This window comes from Prionailurus viverrinus, chromosome A2, assembly GCF_022837055.1.
Source record: "Prionailurus viverrinus isolate Anna chromosome A2, UM_Priviv_1.0, whole genome shotgun sequence".
In the NCBI taxonomy this organism is placed as follows: Eukaryota; Metazoa; Chordata; class Mammalia; order Carnivora; family Felidae; genus Prionailurus; species Prionailurus viverrinus.
In genome coordinates this window covers 96,882,424-96,900,733 of record NC_062562.1, presented here as the reverse complement: position 1 = coordinate 96,900,733, position 18,310 = coordinate 96,882,424, and the positions used below count along the sequence as shown (strand labels likewise).

Genomic DNA, 18,310 nt, shown 5'->3' with positions numbered 1-18,310 from the left:
GAAAAATGAACATAATCATACCTAAACCTTGAAGTTTTTAGAATAGAAGCCAGGATTTAGACTGAACAAGAAAAACTTATCTAGCTGGGAAAATTTTTAAATCTGTCTTTATTTTTGAAAGAAAGCAATGGGAAATGTGTCTTTATCTGCAGCCATTCTGGTGCCATAGAAATAGCAAAATGCTACAAGAATATTGCAGTAAGGACAAACACCATGGGATATCCATGACTAAATAGTTGACTGATGCTCAATGAATATTTGTTAATAATAATGAAGAGATTATTTTTCCAAATAGAATTCTAAGCTTAGTTTGCAGGGAGGAGTATTTAAAATTCTTTAACTGCTAATGGGACACTTCTGTATCTATTTGCACAAATTTGTGCTCTATGTGAAACTATGTATTTTATAAATATTTGCATGGCTTACCCTAGAACTGAGAATAAAAACAGATAATACTCAAAATATGGCTGTCAATGAGAAAATAATGGCCATAATCTATTTTTTAAAGTGCTTTCAAGTGCAACTCTGTTTTAAGAAAGATGGAACTTGTCTAACATGATTGCAGACGTATCAATACTTTACTCAAAACTTAGCATGACAGTTATAATGGCAGTGTCTCTGAAATTACACACTAAGTTTCAAGCCTTTCACTATATCAGATAAGTTCAATCACACCTCAAATAATTTCCATTGTTGTGGATATCAGAATAACACATTTTTAGGTCCTCATGATTTATTGGGAATCTAAATGAGGATCTATCTGCCAAGTTGAACATGAAGACTTTCATAGAAAGTAAAATGCTAAGCTCTCCAAAATTCTATAACTATATTGTGATTATTTATGCCACCCCTTTATTTCCTTTTTCAATTAATGCAGATGGACCTTATGGACTTCAAGTTAATTCTGACAAAGGGCTAAAAGTAGGGGAAGTGTTTACTGTTGACACTGGAGAAGCCATCTTGTTTTACTGTTCTGCTGATTCTTACCCCCCCAACACCTACTCCTGGATCCGGAGGACTGACAATACAACATATGTCATCAAGCATGGACCTCGCTTGGAAGTTACATCTGAGAAAGTAGCCCAGAAGCCAACTGATTATGTGTGCTGTGCTTACAACAATGTAACTGGACGGCGAGATGAAGCTCATTTCACAGTCATCATCACTTCTGTAGGTAAGTGTGACATAAAAGGCAAGGATCCCAAGGAAACACAAATGCATGCTGGCCTTCTAATAGTCCAATTTTATACCTGTGTGGAAGAGAAAGCCATTGTGGATTGTTGATAAACGCTAAGAAACTCTCTTTCCTGAGTAAACTAATCCATGTCTTCTATGAGTCAAAGAAAGAAAACCCAAAACATAATGGAGGGGGAATTCAATTGTTAACTCTCAAGGACTATGAAGAAAAAGGGAATTCAATAAATGACTCTAAATATGCATTTATGCTCTTGATTTTACAAACAGGAACATAAGAGAAGCAGTTTACTCATTTAAACTGGGTTTATATCTGCTATTGCATTAGCTCAGGTGAATAAATCTCAGTGAGTTGGAAATCTGGTTTTCCTATTATCTAATTTGACTCCTCTTCTCATTGTCTTTCATGGGCCTCCCTTCCTCTTTTATCACTTAAACACCTGCAATCTGTGGAAGTTCTCAACAAGGGTCTCAACACCTTGGAAACTACAAATTTTGTAGGTCTGTGAAATCTGACATTCTTTAGAAATTAATTCTAAATTCTTCAGAAAAATCTGATTTTTCAGAAAGCTTATTGATCCACAAAAAGTTAAATATCACTGCCCAAAAATGTATGCTTGTCAAATTCCCATCCTTTTAAGCCTTCTCTTCTCTGTAATATAATTTTATTTTCCTATATGATTTCCTTCACTCCCATGGTTTCATATAACTGGTACATCCCAAATCTATATCTTTAAAGCTCTAAAACTGTATACTCAGTTACCTTCTGATTATCTCCAATTTGAAATACCAGAGGCAGTGTATAAGTCCAACATACCAAAACTGAACCATCTTCTTTCCCCCAAATAACTATTATTTCTGTATTCCCTGTTTAAGTGAATGGCCCTGCTGTCTACCAACCTAAACCAGAAAGCTAAATGCCACTCCAGACCCCTTTCTCTTGCTTATTGCTGTGCCCAGCATCCCATCACCACGTTTGTCCATTCTCCTTCCTTCCTACCTCTTAAACCCATTTTATTCTCTCCTTATTCCTTCTCCTTCTTTCCTGAATTTCTTCTCCTCTCCCTCTCCTTTTCCCTCTCCCTTTCCTCCTCCTCATCCCCCTCTTCCACCTTGTCCTCATCCCCACCTTTTTCTCCTTTTGCTTCTTCCTCTACTACTTCTACTGCTATTATCAAGTCCTTCCTGGACTCAGCTTTGCACATAAAGACAAGTCAGTATCCACCTGGGGAACACCTGACCGCAGGCTTGGGCAGGGATGAGTGGCTAGGGTGCCTATTAGTGGTGTAGGAACAAGTGAGCAAAAGGTAACACCAAACAATAGTTTCTCAATTGATATCTTCTCTTTCTCTGTCTTAACAGCCCTTGTGTCTACATTAGGGCCCATGATATAGAAAGAGTTAATACATTTTGTTGAATAAATGAAGCAAGAATATAATCCTTATAATTCTTAGGCTAAATGTTTTAGTATGTAGCTATTGGGCCATGCGCATCAAAATCACCTGGGGAGGTCTAATGATGTATTTTCATTAAGACACCTCAGACCCGGGACGCCTGGGGGTGCAGTCGGTTAAGCGTCCGACTTCAGCCAGGTCACGATCTCGCGGTCCGGGAGTTCGAACCCCGTGTCAGGCTCTGGGCTGATGGCTCGGAGCCTGGAGCCTGTTTCCGATTCTGTGTCTCCCTCTCTCTCGGACCCTCCCCCGTTCATGCTTTGTCTCTCTCTGTCCCAAAAATAAATAAAAAACGTTGAAAAAAATTAAAAAAAAAAAAGACACCTCAGACCTATTGGGTCAGGACCTTGAAGGTAGGATCTAGGAATCTGAATATTAAACAAGCACAAGTGTGGCAATTATGTGTTTAAGGTGTTTCTTTTCCCCCTATAGTCTTTTGAGCTTATTAAAAAGCCACCAAGAATTCTAAGACTATAACAAACTACAAATTGATAAAGAGATGCATAGTGGATAGAATCCCTCCATGATTCCTTAAAGTTGAATGTATTCATATTTGTGAAATCACCTGAATATATTGGAATTTGTATAACTGTCATGGTCAAGTTTTATTTTTTTATGTGAAGAAAATACCACACTGTCTAGAAAAGTGTTATCCAATAGAAATTTTTGCAGTGAAGGAAATATTTGATCTGCACTAGCCAGTATGGTAGCCACTACCTTCATTTGGTTTTTGAGCATTTAATTTTTTTTAATGTTTACTTTTATTTTTGAGAGAAGGAAAGACAGAGCATGAGTGGGACAGTGGCAGGGAGAGAGGGAGACACAGAATCAGAAGCAGGCTTCAGTGGCTTTTGAGCATTTAAATTTAGCTGTGCAACTGAGGAACTGAATTTATGTTATTTATTAGATATTTAAATTTTATTTTAAATTATAAATTAAATAGCCATGTGTATCTGGTGGCTACCGTATTGGACAATGCAGCTCTAGAATTTTTACCTGAGTTATGTGTCATTTGGGAAGTAGATAATAATATATTTCCTTTATAGCTCCCCAAAGCGTATCTGTGTTTAGGGTGCTCTAAATCTGACGCTCATTTATTCATTATTTAGCACCTAATATTGGCCAAATACTGGGGTAGGCATTGAGAATGCCAACTAAAAAAAATTCCTGCTAACAAAATGACCACAGCTTAATATACACAGCAGGCATATGAACAGCTAAGGTGCATCATTTGCTTTCTATTTTATTAAAATTTTATTAGGATTAACCAGCTCTTAACCTCAGTGGCTGACCAAACCATAATTTTAAAGCAAGCCATAATTAAGCATATAAAGTAGTTGACTAGCAATCTGGGTGTCATCTTAGACTTGTTCCTTATGCTCATTGCAAATGAAAACATAGCTCCAGTATGTAGTTGTATACCACATTGACAACTTTCACACTGCCTGAACTTTCTCCATTAATATTTGGCTAAGGTATTTTCATAATATCAGAAGCCCCCAATATTTGATTAAGATCTTATTACTGATGCCCAAAGACAGCTACAGTCTTTATATCAAATAATTGCCTTTTGCAAAATATAAAAAACCTGTTTGACCTGTACAAAGACCAGGTATTTGTTATTATAGTAAATAAGAAGAGCAGGTGCTTATTTTTCAGAGGGATTCAGAGTTGTCAACATTAGTGACCTTTTTGTGGTTTTTAGAGCTATTTTTCAACTCCTATATGTCCACAGAACTTTAACTCAAACAGCAACAAATGCCAAAGAAAATGAGTAGTATTGATGTGTTTTAAGTATTTGATTTTTTTAAGTTTTCCAAATTAATGAATCTCCGCAATGGAGATTAAATATACACTAACCTACAGTGACCTACAGTGAAAAAATGAACATCACTTGTAACTACCATTTGAGCACTTACTGATCATACACTCTGAGAAGCAATCTATGTTAAGATCTGTAGAGAATTTTGAGGGATAAGATACCTGCCTCTGAGATATTTTCAAAGCCAAGTTGTGTTTGGTGTAACCAGAGTCTAGTACTAAGAAATAGATGAACGCTTTTGTTTTTAGTGAGGCACATAACATAACCAAAAAGTTTCAGCAAAAAGCTGTGGAGGGCAATGGACAAAGGAGTCAAAGATGACTCCAAGATCACAAATAAGGAAAGAAAATAACAAGGTCAGGAAAGAATCAAAAGTTTTATTGGAGACTTTCAGTTGGGGAGAGGAAGGCCAGAGAAAGTGATGTTTGACTCCAGATGGTGCCTTCTACCTCGGGGCTATGATTCACATCTAATTTGAGACATTAATTGACCTTTCTGTCTCAGTGGAGATATACTACAGAAAACAGGGACAATGGGCAAGGTCACACAGCTAGTAAGTCATAAAATAATATCTGAATTCAAAGCCCTTGTTTTAATCATTATATAAACTGCCTCCCTTGACATTCTTGACTGAGAATATCAGTAAGACTATGGTCTTTCTAGAACGTATACCACATATCCAGGATAGTGTATATTTTCTCATCACCTTAACTAACTTTGTGCTATATACAAAGAGATACTCTGGTTTGTCCATGACATGTATATGCTTTCATATTAATGAGAAATTATGAAATACCTGTAACTAAAAAATATATCTAGAATATAAGTTTCAAGGAAACAATAGCAATTAAAATAATACATTAGCATTTGTATTTGAAAAATAAATGATTTTATTTCTTTGATTAAGGACTTCCTTGAATGCAGATGTCCATGATTTACAATTTTAATGGGGTCTAAACCACTATTGTGATATGCAATATATATAAAATGAAAGTTTATGATGAGAATTCAAGTGTTCACACTTAATGAAGATATTCAAATATATAAATTATTAGAATTCCCAAGAACCACATGGCTATAATTCATAATTTAGATATAATAGAAATGTCTTGAATTTGTATGTGATCCTGAGAAATCTATCACTTTGAGAAAGAAAGAAAGAGAGAACGCACGTGAGCACACGTGGGGGAGGGGCAGAGAGGGAGGAGAGAGAGAGAATCCCAAGCAGGCTCTGCACCACCAGCATGGAGCTCAATGTGGGGCTTGAACTCACAAACCATGAGATCATGACCTGAACCAAAGTCTGATGCTTAACTGAGTCACCCAAGTGTCCCTATCATTTTTTTTATATTTATTTCTATTGTACATCATTTCATACAGAAGAGAATAGGAAAATGATCCAAAGTAGGAAAATGAATTCACTAATTTCTTCTACCTAGAAACTTCTCTCATGTTAAGATCTTAAGGAGACATATTTCACTTTGGGCCACTGGAGAAAACAGCTAAGATAGAACTACAGCCCTGACATCCAGACCCTAAGAACTTAGACATCCCCATGAGCTTTTAGCACAGAATAATTGTGTCAGCCAGGTGGAGCCATGGGAGAGTACAGAAACAGCACCCTCCCCAATATGGGGCTTTCATCTCCATAGGGATAGGAATCAGCTGTCATAATCAGCAAGCAGACTGTCTGGGAGAGATCTCAGAACTTGATTCTGATCTCGGAATGGACGAGCAGACTGGTGGCATATGGCTGCCCTGTTCTGGGTGCAGTCTCTCAAACAGCAGGGCTGTGATGCCATGGAAACCACACCTCTTGCCCATATTTGCACTTAATTATGTTATTTCATTTTATTTGTTTGCCTAAGGAGGGGGCAAATAGCATTTGCAGTAGGGCTTTGGTAAATGAGTCAATCATATTTAAATAATGAAGAGAATGGCATGCTATGAGCTAAACGGTAGGAAACTCTCTAAAAGAAAGAATGGGGCTCCTGCAAGTGTCTAGAACTACATTCAGAATTCCTATACATTCTCTGTAGCAATAGGATCAGAATTTATCTGCTGCCTTACTTTCAAGTGGGGGTTTCAGAAGTCCATCTCTCCAAGACACACTTGCCTAGAACTGAGACTACAGCAACTATGCCCCTTGATTTGATCCTTGACGTATTTGGCATTTTTTATTTTGTGAAAGGAAGTAAATTTCAAGTTCTGGGATGGAGAATCAGTGTCAAGAGATAGTCAGGATGCTCTAGAGGAGAAGGAGGCCTAACAGGGAATATCATTTGTTCTGAGAAAAGGGACTATGTTATTCCTCTTTTTCCAGGGAAAGGATTTGCCATAGCCAAGGTTTTGGGGTGACAGACATTGGCCACTATAGGGTGGTTCTCTGATGTAGGGCTAACAGAGCTAAAGGGAAAAGAGGCAAGAGGACAATAAGGAAGGAATCTAAAGAGATAAGGAAGTAATGGTAAAGGGACTAAGTGGGATCCTCTGAAGGACAGAATGTGCAAATTCGATCATTTTAGGAAACACAAATCAAAAAGGACAAAAAGTTAAAAATGAAGGAGACGCAAGGAGATGTCTTATCCAAATGTAAGACATCTAATCATTGTATGTTAAACTAACTGCCAGGCTTCAGAATCATGGAAGTGCCTGGCAAACAGCTTATGTATTCAAGAGTGTAACTTCACCATTAGAATGAGAAGTACTTGGAAATAATAATTATTAGCATATTTTCAAGATTAAGGGGGTAAAAACAGCAAAGACTATACTAAAATATTTTCCTGCGGTTTTTCTCATGGTATAAAGCACATAACAGAAGCTTGAGAAGAATAAATCAGCATTCAATACTTTTTTGAGGGGTTAGTGGAATTTTGGTGAAGACAATCTATCAAGAAGTGAAACAGCTGAAACACGTCAAGTCTGGTGTTAGAAAAGGTGGAAGGTAAAAGTGATTATATAGGAGCCTACCTGCCATTACAAAACCACTCTTTGACTATGGATTAACAGGAAAAAAATGAACTTGCAGTCAGAAAAAAACCTATGTTCCAGTCTTAGTTATGACTTACTGTACCAAATATTTTAGTTTCTTGGAGACTATTTATTTATCTGTACCTATAAATGGTACTTTAATTTTTAAAATTATTTACATTTTAGTGCTATGATACAGCTCTACCAAATAAATGGGAAACAAATGTACATTTGGTTTTAATTACATACGATGATTATACATTTAATTGTGCATATCTGAAAATTGGCTAGTTTTGATTTTAATATATGATCTAGAATGAAGAAATAGAAGGGAACCTGGGTGGCTCAGTTGGTTGAGCATCCGACTCCAGATTTCGGCTCAGGTCAAAATCCCCCAGGGTCGGGAAATCGAGTCCTGTGTCTGGCTCCATGCTGAGCAGAGAGCCTGCTTAAGATTCTCTCTCTCTCTCTCTCTCTCTCTCTCTCTCTCCCTCTCTCTCTCTCCCCCCGCCCGTCTTCCCCTCTCAACTCTCCCTCTCAAAAAAAAAAAAATTAATTAAATTAAATGAAGAAATAGAGAATTCACTTGCTAAAGTGGTGCCCAAATCATATTCTATATTTAGTATTTCACCCTTATTACTTTGCTTTTCTATCCCTGCTGGTGTTTCAAGAGAGTATTCTTTTTTAAATTTTTTTTTCAACGTTTATTTATTTTGGGGACAGAGAGAGACAGAGCATGAACGGGGGAGGGCCAGAGAGAGGGAGACACAGAATCAGAAACAGGCTCCAGGCTCTGAGCCATCAGCCCAGAGCCTGACGCGGGGCTTGAACTCACAGACCGCGAGATCATGACCTGGCTGAAGTCGGACGCTTAACCGACTGCGCCACCCAGGCGCCCCTCAAGAGAGTATTCTATTTGCCTTTATCTTACTGACAATGACACGAGAGTATGGGTTCTTCCAAATTTATATTTTGGAAGTAAAACAGATTAGCTTTTGTTGAGTTTCTAAAATTCTACCTCTAGGATAATAGAGAATGTGGAAATCAATCATACAAAGAACAATAAAACCATTCAGGGATTTTGATTCTGAAGAAGAGAATTCTCAGGGGAGATGTGACAGAAAAATCATGCAGAAAAAGGATTTGACTTATTAGTTATAATTTCGTTGGTAGAACTGAAGAGATTTGAGCTTAATGGTGGAAGGATTGCTGTTTCTCATATAACGTTCAGGTAGAAGTAATGGAAAGAGCATAGAACTATAGTCAGACATTATTGAGTTCAACTTTGTGTATCCTGAGTGTTAGCTGTCCCATCTTTTATATGGAACTTATTCTTGTACTTTGGAGGCCAGTGGAAGTGGTAGGCAGTAAAAGTATTAATTTTGGTTAGTTTTTTTTTCATCTTCAAAGTCTAAGACACAAAGAAAAAATGTATAACCAACAAGCAACTAGAGAGGAAAAGAGAAATAAAATGAAGTTCTGATTAATCCAAATGAAGATAAGAAAGGAGAGACAAAAATGGAGGAAATATAGAAAAAATAATAAGATTGTAGATCTAAAACAAAATATATTAATAATTTCATTAAATATTAAGGTACTAAATATTCCAACTAAAAGACAAAAATTGTCAAACTGGATTACAAAATATTATTCAGGAGCACCTGGGTGGCTCAGTAGGTTAAACGCCTGATTTCAGCTCAGGTCACAGTCTCATGATTTGTGAGATTGAGCCCCACATCCAGCTCTGTGCTGACAGTGTGGAGCCTACTTGGGATTCTCTCTCTCCCTTTCTGTCTCTTCCCATCCCCCACTCATACTCTCTCTCTCAATAAATAAATAAATAAACTTAAAAAATACTATTCAATGCAAAAAATACTATTTGATGATTATAAGATACACATCATATACATAAGCATACTGAAAGATTGAAAGTAAAAGGATGAACAAATAAACCATACAAATAGCCAAAAGAAAGCTGATATACCACTACTATTATCAGACAAATTACATAAGAATTGGATAAATTTTTTGAGACAAGAAGTAATACTTTAGATTAAAAAAGTGGACATTTCATAAGAGTAAAGTGGTCTCTCGAGGCACCTGGGTGGCTCAGTCAGTTGAGCGTCCGACTTCGGTTCAGGTCATGATCTCATAGTTTGTGGGTTCGAGCCCCACATTGGGCTCTGTGCTGATGGCTCAGAGCCTGGAGCCTGCTTCGGATTCTGTGTCTCCCTCCCTCTCTGCTCCTCCCCGCTCATGCTGTCTCTTTCTCTCCTTCAAAAATAAATAAAATCATTAAAAAAATTTTTTAATAAAAAAAAAAGAGTAAAGTGGTCTCTCCAGCAGGAGGATGTAAGCATTCTGAACTTGTATGCATCTACTAGCAGTGCTTCAAAGTGTATCTAATAAATAGCAAAAATTAACAACGTAGAAAAATCCATAATCAGAGTAGGAGATTTTAGCATACATCTCTTGGTAACTAATAGAACAAACAGGCAAAAACTTAGTAGGAATGGAGAAAAATAATCTGACCTAATTGAATTAATATAGAATATAACATACAACAACTGTAGAATATACCCTCTTTTCATATGACCATGTATATGGTCATCTTTCTAAAATCTTGGTACTCAAAACATTGAAATCAAACAGGGTCTGTCCTCTAGAGTAGACTTCAACGAAAAATCAATAACAGAAAACAAAACTAGAAAAATTCCCAACTTAAATAAATAAAGCAACATGTTTTCTAAATAGCCCATAGGTCAAATAAGAAATCTCAGTGAAGGGGTGCCTGGGTGGCTCAGTTGGTTGAGCAGCCGACTTCAGCTCAGGTCATGATCTCATGGTTTGTGAGCTCGAGCCCCGTGTCGGGCTCTGTGCTGACAGCTGAGAGCCTGGAGCCTGCTTCAGATTCTCTGTCTCCCTCTCTCAATCACACTCTGTCTCTCTCTATCTCAGAAATAAATAAACATTAAAAAAATTTTTTTAAAGAAATCTCAATGAAAATTATAAAATATTATAATTTTATAATATAATAATTTCTTAATCATGAAAATACTACTTATAAAAAACTCACTGGATGTGTTGTTCTATAGTAAGATTGTCTACACTTAAGAAAGTGATGGAGAGGGGTGCCAGTGTGGCTCACTGAGTTGAGTGTCCAACTCTTGATTTCAGCTCAGGTCATGATTTCATGGTCATGAGATCGAGCCCTGAGTCAGGCATGGAACCTGCTTAACATTCTCCCTCTCCCTCTGCCCCTCTCCCACGTGTACTCTCTCTCTTTCTCTGAAATAAAAAAAGACAAAAAAAGAGAAAGTGATGGAGAAAATAATAATGCCAAATAAATTTAAGAGTATATTATGTCCATAGCCATCACATTATCTATGGCACAAAAAATTGAGGAAATATTCTTCCAGCATCAAAAACTATTATTCAGTCCAGCAGTTATTCACATGATTGATGAATGAATGAAGTTCCAATGTATGCTGTCATTTCCTTTTCATCACACTAAATATCAACCAACATTCATATTAAAACTAAACTTGTTCTTGGGACGCCTGGGTGGCGCAGTCGGTTAAGCATCCGACTTCAGCCAGGTCACGATCTCGCGGTCCATGAGTTCGAGTCCCGCGTCAGGCTCTGGGCTGATGGCTCGGAGCCTGGAGCCTGTTTCCGATTCTGTGTCTCCCTCTCCCTCTGCCCCTCCCCCGTTCATGCTCTGTCTCTCTGTGTCCCAAAAATAAAATAAAAAACGTTGAAAAAAAATTTTTTTAAATAAAAATTAAAAAAAAACTAAACTTGTTCATTTATGATGTAACCTATTTCTTTGTTCAATTACATAGTAATCATAGTAGTTATTTAAAGTCTAATTTTTTCAAATATGGTTGAATTTAACCCATAGCTGGAAAATATAAGAGTTTAGCAAAAAGCAACAAATGCATTTCATGAGAATCAGCTATGTGTAATTAACAGTAAAGAGTATTGCATATTTTATAATTATTTCTAAGTTATGTGCTACACTTCCTTTATACCATTAAAATTTGTAATTTTTGTATGTATATATGTGAATACATTTTTGGAGACTCAATTACTGGTGGGCCACTGGACAGTGTCCTATTTACATAATACACTTCATATAAGACTCTCTGGCTGCCCCAAATTCTAGAATATTAGAGAAACAACAAAACTTAAAGGCCTCTCACTCTAACCTCATTTCACTAGTGTGAGAATCAAGGCCATCAGTCAAGTGGCTCACCCGAAGTTGCCTAGCTCTTTAGAAAGAACAAACCTGTGAGGTAGGAGCAGAGTAACTGAAGAAAGGCTCAGACCTCACAAAGAGACCACCCAAATGCTAAAGTAGTTCCAAACTAAAAAGGCCAGCTTTCCAACAGTGGGAGAATATAAATTCTTAAGAGAGAAAATAAGGAAAAATAATCTTTCTAATAAGTTTTTGGTGTTCTAGTCTAGATCTAGAATCAAAAATCACATACCACCTGCCTAGAAAATCCACGTACCTGGTTTATACTAAGAGTGAGACAAAAGGAAAGAGAGAGAACCACTTAAGCATCTGGGGATATTTGATACAAGGAGATCAAAGTTAAATGGTTAAATGGTGGTGAACACTATTGGAAAGTATGACATAAGCTATATACGACATCTATTTCAACACATCAGTTGTATCCTGGGCAGCTTACCACATTTCCAATCACAAATATCCTTAGCAAATTTAGGCCATTGTGATCAAATTGCTGTGTGTCCTAAAATAAGTGCATTCCTTCTGTTTGGTCTTTCTCATTCTCACTCACCTGCTCACTCCCGCTCTCTCATGTTCTCTCTCTCTCTCTCTGTCTCTCTCTCTTTCTCTCTACATATAAACATAAAATAAGTAATATATAATATACAGATGCAGTAATGTCCCCAGGTAAAGCATAAAAAAGTCAAACCATATAGTAATTTATTATTGATCTTTAATAAAAATATTTAAAATATGTCTTTTTATTTAGGACTCGAGAAGCTTGCACAAAAGGGGAAATCATTGTCCCCTTTAGCAAGTATAACCGGAATATCACTCTTTTTAATTATATCCATGTGTCTTCTCTTCCTATGGAAAAAATATCAACCCTATAAAGGTAGGTTAAAATTAGAAAGAAAATTTACAAATGGTTTTATATATGTGCTAAAAATTACCTTACTGTGTTTTTTTTCCTCTTGGTTTTAGTTATAAAACAGAAGCTAGAAGGCAGGTAATACATACATTTCTACAAATATAGTTTTTTCTTGAATGCCTTTTCCTCAGTTATTATCAGTAACAGAAATGCCTCTTTGTCTTTTCAGACCAGAAACAGAATACAGGAAAGCTCAAACATTTTCAGGTAATGGCTATGCTGAAAGGGACTAATGTAATGTTAATGTATATTAATTAATATTGCTCATTTTAATTGTTATGTATAATGTACTATTGATGTAATAGAATTCATATAAGGTATGAACTGCTATAATGCAAACAATCCCTTAACTTTGAATAGTGCCCTCATTTTACAAAGTGCTATCCCTTGAATTGGTTTTACTGTAAGTCATACAAATCTGTAAAATAAACCTGAAAGGCACTGAACTCCATTTTATAAGCTAGAGAACCAAGGCTCAGAGATTAAGTCACTTGCCCACCATCACTGAGTTCTTCTGAATCCTAATTTATTGATCCTTTTATTATTTTGAAAATGCCCAAGACCCTCTCACTTCATTCATTCCTAGAGCAGGGACAATGCTGGCAGCTCCCTCCCCAGGAGCAGTGGGCAGGGAGGTTTGGCAGGTTTGCTGCTTCTTTGTCCCCAGCTGGCCCCCTTATTGCCCTTCACTATCGATTCCCTACTGAGTTGTTGTAAATTAAGAATGGGGCTACCCTCCAGGCCTTGGAGTCACATGATGCTGGGTTTCAGTGCCCTGTATGCCACTTTTTCCTAATGTCACCTTGGGAAAATTAACTAATTTTTGCTGACCTCAACTTTCCTCATCTATATAATGGAGGTAATTACTGCCCCCTCCCGCCACCAGGGCCACGAGGAGAATTAAATACAATGATGTAGGTGGAGTGCCTAATATGCCAGGATGCTTAGTGAATGTGGGTCTGCATCCTCTTATCAAGCCCCAGAGACCATCTGGTTCCTCCCCACCACCCCACTCCCATCATTTTACAGATGATAGTTTGGGTGATTTTGATATTACACTGCATTATATTTTGTACATATGGGCAGCTACAATAGTACATTATATATAATAATTTAAAATGAATAATATACATTATACATTGATATTAGTAGTTCTGGTGGTCTCTATGTTAGATCTGACAGGGTGTAATAAATACTATGTGTAGACTAAGAGATGCTGTGATTCCCAGGCTGAAGCCTTGGTGTGCTAACTCTCTGAGTTAGTTACAAAGGACAAAACTGCCCACGTGCGTTTATTTGACTATATGATACACCATTCCCACATCAGGCTTTAAGAATAATTGTCCCAATTCAATTCCAGTTCTCAGCTTCGGAATGAGTGATTTCCAACACTGCTTAGTTGACAATATGACCACAGGGAATTAGGAAATGTTAAATTGGTTTTATACACATATCACTTGAAACAAACAATAACGGTAAGTTTTACAAAGTCTTAAAAAAAAACTACAATAGCAGATGGAGGTATTCGATTTGTAAGTAGTATTTGTTTTACATTTCAGGCCATGAAGATGCTCTGGAAGACTTCGGAATATATGAATTTGTTGCTTTTCCAGATGCTGCTGGTGTTCTCAGGGTTGGTTTTCCTAATGGCTGATTAACCAGAGGTGTAAGCAGCATTCACTTAAGTGCTTGGGCAGTGTGGTCAAGTGGTTGCACTACCTTCAGCAGAGTTTGCTCGCTCTGTAAAGAAAGATGTTGTTGGATCTGAGGAGCTAAAGCATCTTTTGTGGCCTTTATAAATAAGTCTAACACGAATTAGGAAGTTACACTAATTCGTAAACATTCTTTACCTGGTAAGCTCAGTGAAGAGAAAACCAGCTAGGTTGAAGTTCAAGAGAACCGAACAAATAGGGAATCAGGGACCCTGATTTAAATCATTTTGCATCACCTTCATGGCTACAGCCTGTCACTTCACTGAACTCTCTGTCTATACCTCAGTTTTTTCTTCACTTCCCCTCATGTTTTGCGGAGACAATTGATCATACCCTTATGCTGTTCAGAAGAAAGGTACTATGTAAACCCGAATTATGCAAGTGCACATCTTTACTTTTATCCTAAAGTTGCCTGCGATGCAAGAAGGGGAGCTTTTACACTGTGGAAACATTTTGTTTTTCAGTGTGCAAAGACAAGATCTTTTAAAACAATCAGTTTTGTTTAACAGACATAAAGAATGTTCTCTAAACTAATCAGCTCATTAACATTTTTATAGACTTTTGTAGGGCCTCTGCTTCCGAGTTCCCCTATAATAGTTCACTTAGGGAAGGGACCATAAACAGACTACTTGTTTTGGGCATTTTCCTTTTTTTTTTCCTTCTTAAAGAACTATTTGTCATTAGGGATTAGTTACCTCACCTGTTCAGTGAATTCTATCAATGTGTAAGGTTCATCCAGTAATTTTCCTAGCCACCGACTTTATTTCACAAATGCCATGTGAGTAATAGAGGGAGACTGATTGGATTTCATCCTTCTGAGGGCAAGTCGGCAGCACCAGCTCCCACATCATCACAAAGCTTTGCACTGCCCTATTCAGTCTCAGACAGCATTGACTCACCTTTCACTTCTACAACCAAAAAGACAAAAATAAATATTTGTAGATCAATTATTTCAAACAGCTTCTCACCACAGCAGAAAGCACCCCTCTCAGGTGTGGCTTTTAAGTAGGAAAGCAGGAAACTGAAGAGCTAATAAGACTTAGAATTGAATTTTTGAAGCTGGGAGTTTCTTTATTTAAAATAATGCAGTTTGGGGGTGCCTGAATGGCTGTCGGTTAAGCGGCCAACTTTGGTTCGGGTCATGATCACTAGTGAGTTCCACCCGGCATTGGGCTCTGTGCTGACAGCTCAGAACCTGGAGCCTGCTTCAGATTGTGTCTCCCTCACTCTCTGCCCCTCCCTCACTTGCACTCTCTCTCTCTCTCCTCAAAAATAAATAAAACATTTACAAAATTTTAATTAATAAAACAATGCAGTTTTTATTCCTAGGAATTCATTAGAAAGGAGTGAGATCTATGTAAAAAACTTAAAATTTAGCCTGTGATTAATCAGTACTCGGTTTCAAGATGTTATTTCAGAGGACCTCTATTTGCCCAAAATACTATAATCCCTAAGAACATGGGGCAGAGAAATAAACACTTTGAGTACATATCAAAAGCCCCACTTATTTCTGTCATAAGTACAATAATGTAATTTGGAGCCATACCAATCTTCAAAGCCAAAAATTCCTGAGGAATCAGTAAAGGTTCTTCAACTGCTGGTGCCAGGTGCTTTGGGAAAAAGTGAGAAATCAACACCAACAACAGAAAGAAAAGCATGAGCAGCTGGACACGTGTAGGAGAACCTATGTGGGAAGAAGCTGGCATGGTGGTTCTGTGTAAAGATTAGCAGCCAAATGCAATGGCTTTGAGAAGAAAGGGAAAAATAATATTAAAACCAAGATATCAAAATTGAAGTTAAGAAGGGAAACAAACTCAATTACTAACTTTTGCGGTTTTTAAAAATGAGAATAATCTCTTGGCTTGTTGTGGCACATGTACACATGGACTCCTCCTCCTCTCTCTACTTGCTGGAATTTTGCTGTCCGTTTAGCACCTCTTTGAGGAATTGGACAGAAAGCAAGGGTATGAAAGGAACAAATTTATTACTTGTTGCCAGCTCTAATATTAGCTTAGGTAAGTAAGTTAGTTATTATCTATAGATTGCTTTTATCATAGGTCCTGGACACCCCCATACCAAAGAAAATCAAGAGTTGATCTCAAGTACACTTGACCCTTGAACATCATGGGGGTTAGGGGTGCCAACCCTAGCCAGTCAAAAATCTGCCTGTAACTTTTGACTCCCCCCAGACTTAACTACTAATAGCCTACTGTTGACCAACAGTCTTACCAATACATCAACAGTCGGTTAATGCATAGTTGTCTTATATACTGTATTCTTACAATAAAATAAACTAGAGAAAAGAAAATGTTGGGTGGTTCAGTCAGTTAAGTGTCTGACTTCAGATCAGGTCATGATCTCGTGGTTTGTGAGTTCAAGCCCTGCATCAGGCTGTCTGCTGTCAGCACGGAGCCTGCTTCGGACCCTCTGTCCCCCTCTCACTCTGCCCCTCCCCCACTTGCTCTCTCTCTCTCTCTCTCTCTCTCTCTCTCTCACACACACACACTCTCTCAAAAATAAAAAAAAATAGACATAAAAAAAGAAGAAGAAATGTTAAGAAAATCATAAGGAAGAAAAAATATATTTATAGTATTGTCCTGTATTTATTGAAAAATATCCATGTATAAGTGGACCTGCACAGTTCAAAGCTGATTGGTGCAAGGGTCATCTGTACAAACTGTAAACCAAAATCTCCTTGGCACATAAATGAGAGGATGAATCACATATCCTAGGGCTGCGCTTTGAGAACTTTAGCAAGTGGAATGGAAACAGTTTCCAAAGAAAACACAAAGCTAAGATGTTCCAATGTAACATAGCAGGCTAAACTGGAATGAGTTGTCAGATGATTTATCAAGGGCAAGAGTCCTCTAGGTGGAGCTGTATCAACAGGGAGGCCTGAAAATAGGAAATTTGATGAAAATCGGAATAGCTCAGGATGAGGAGGGGAACCAGACTTTACCTAACTAATTGGAATGCAATGTTTACAGGGAAAAAGAATATTATCGGATACAAGAAAGGGGAGTTAATAAAACATGAATGCCAGTTTTAATAAAAATGCATGTTGGCTTTTACCAGGCAGAAATATACTACAATACTTTCCACATTCTTCCAAGCCTTCAGTTTTTAGAACCCACTACTGCATTCAAACCAAAACATCTCCCTTTGTGTTCTATATTTCTTGGTACTTGTCTTTATTAACTTGCAGTGTGATCAGGGCTTTTGGTTGTGCATTATTTTTTCTATTCAACCATCCTTGCGTGTATAATTGGCAAGTAGTGTCAAAAAGCTAACTGAGATGTAATATAAAAGATAATCATATATGCTCTCTGGTTCTAAGCTATCCTGATCTTCTCTTTTGCTATTTTTTCTTTCTATTATATTTCCTTTACAGTACTGCCAGCTCTTTTTCTTAAATGAAGAAAAAAAAAAGCAATAGCTTTTGTCAAGCTCTTCCTCTTCTGACTTCATAGCTATGCTGCCACACAAACTACCATAGGGTAAGTGCAGGAAACTGTAGCAAGGCGATATGAACATCGTAGGGAAGATAACCAGATCTAGTTCTCTAATCATCGCTACTTCCAATTGTTTTCAACCATGCAGTAGAGTAGACACACTATTTACTAGTCTGCTAATTTTTTTTTTAACGTGCCACATTTTCTAGATGCCAAGCAGGTCTGTTCCAGCCTCTGATGGTGTATCAGGACAAGATTTGAACAGTACCATTTACGAAGTCATTCAGCACATCCCTGCCCAACAGCACAACTGTCCAGAGTAAGTACGAACTTGCATTTGGTGATGCTACTTTGGAGAGGCTCAGCATTCAGTCCCTGCTTTCCCCAGAATTTATTGAAAGACTCAGAAGAAATAAATTAAAACAGGAAATTACAGCTTCTGTACATTTGAAGAAATTTCCCCACTGGAAAATAATTTTAGGGAAAAAATAGATAAACATAAGTATCTCCTAGGATTGTGCACTTGGGCCAGTGGACT

The 18,310-nt window shown here is 37.4% G+C and overlaps 1 protein-coding gene across 4 annotated transcripts in view; it reads left to right on the top strand.

Annotated features, from left to right (window-relative positions):
* HEPACAM2 (HEPACAM family member 2) overlaps positions 1-18,095 on the top strand; it is a 39,303-nt gene extending 21,208 nt beyond the window's left edge. For 3 of the 4 annotated variants that reach the window (XM_047842889.1, XM_047842896.1, XM_047842881.1), the window contains 6 exons: positions 878-1,174; positions 12,447-12,572; positions 12,662-12,686; positions 12,778-12,815; positions 14,168-14,241; positions 17,982-18,095. In XM_047842889.1, coding sequence (XP_047698845.1) covers positions 878-1,174; positions 12,447-12,572; positions 12,662-12,686; positions 12,778-12,815; positions 14,168-14,241; positions 17,982-18,095 — 674 coding nt within the window. The remainder of the gene's footprint in view (positions 1-877; positions 1,175-12,446; positions 12,573-12,661; positions 12,687-12,777; positions 12,816-14,167; positions 14,242-17,981) is intronic. The other variant, XM_047842906.1, reaches the window with a different exon arrangement.
* The last annotated feature ends 215 nt before the right edge of the window (positions 18,096-18,310 follow it).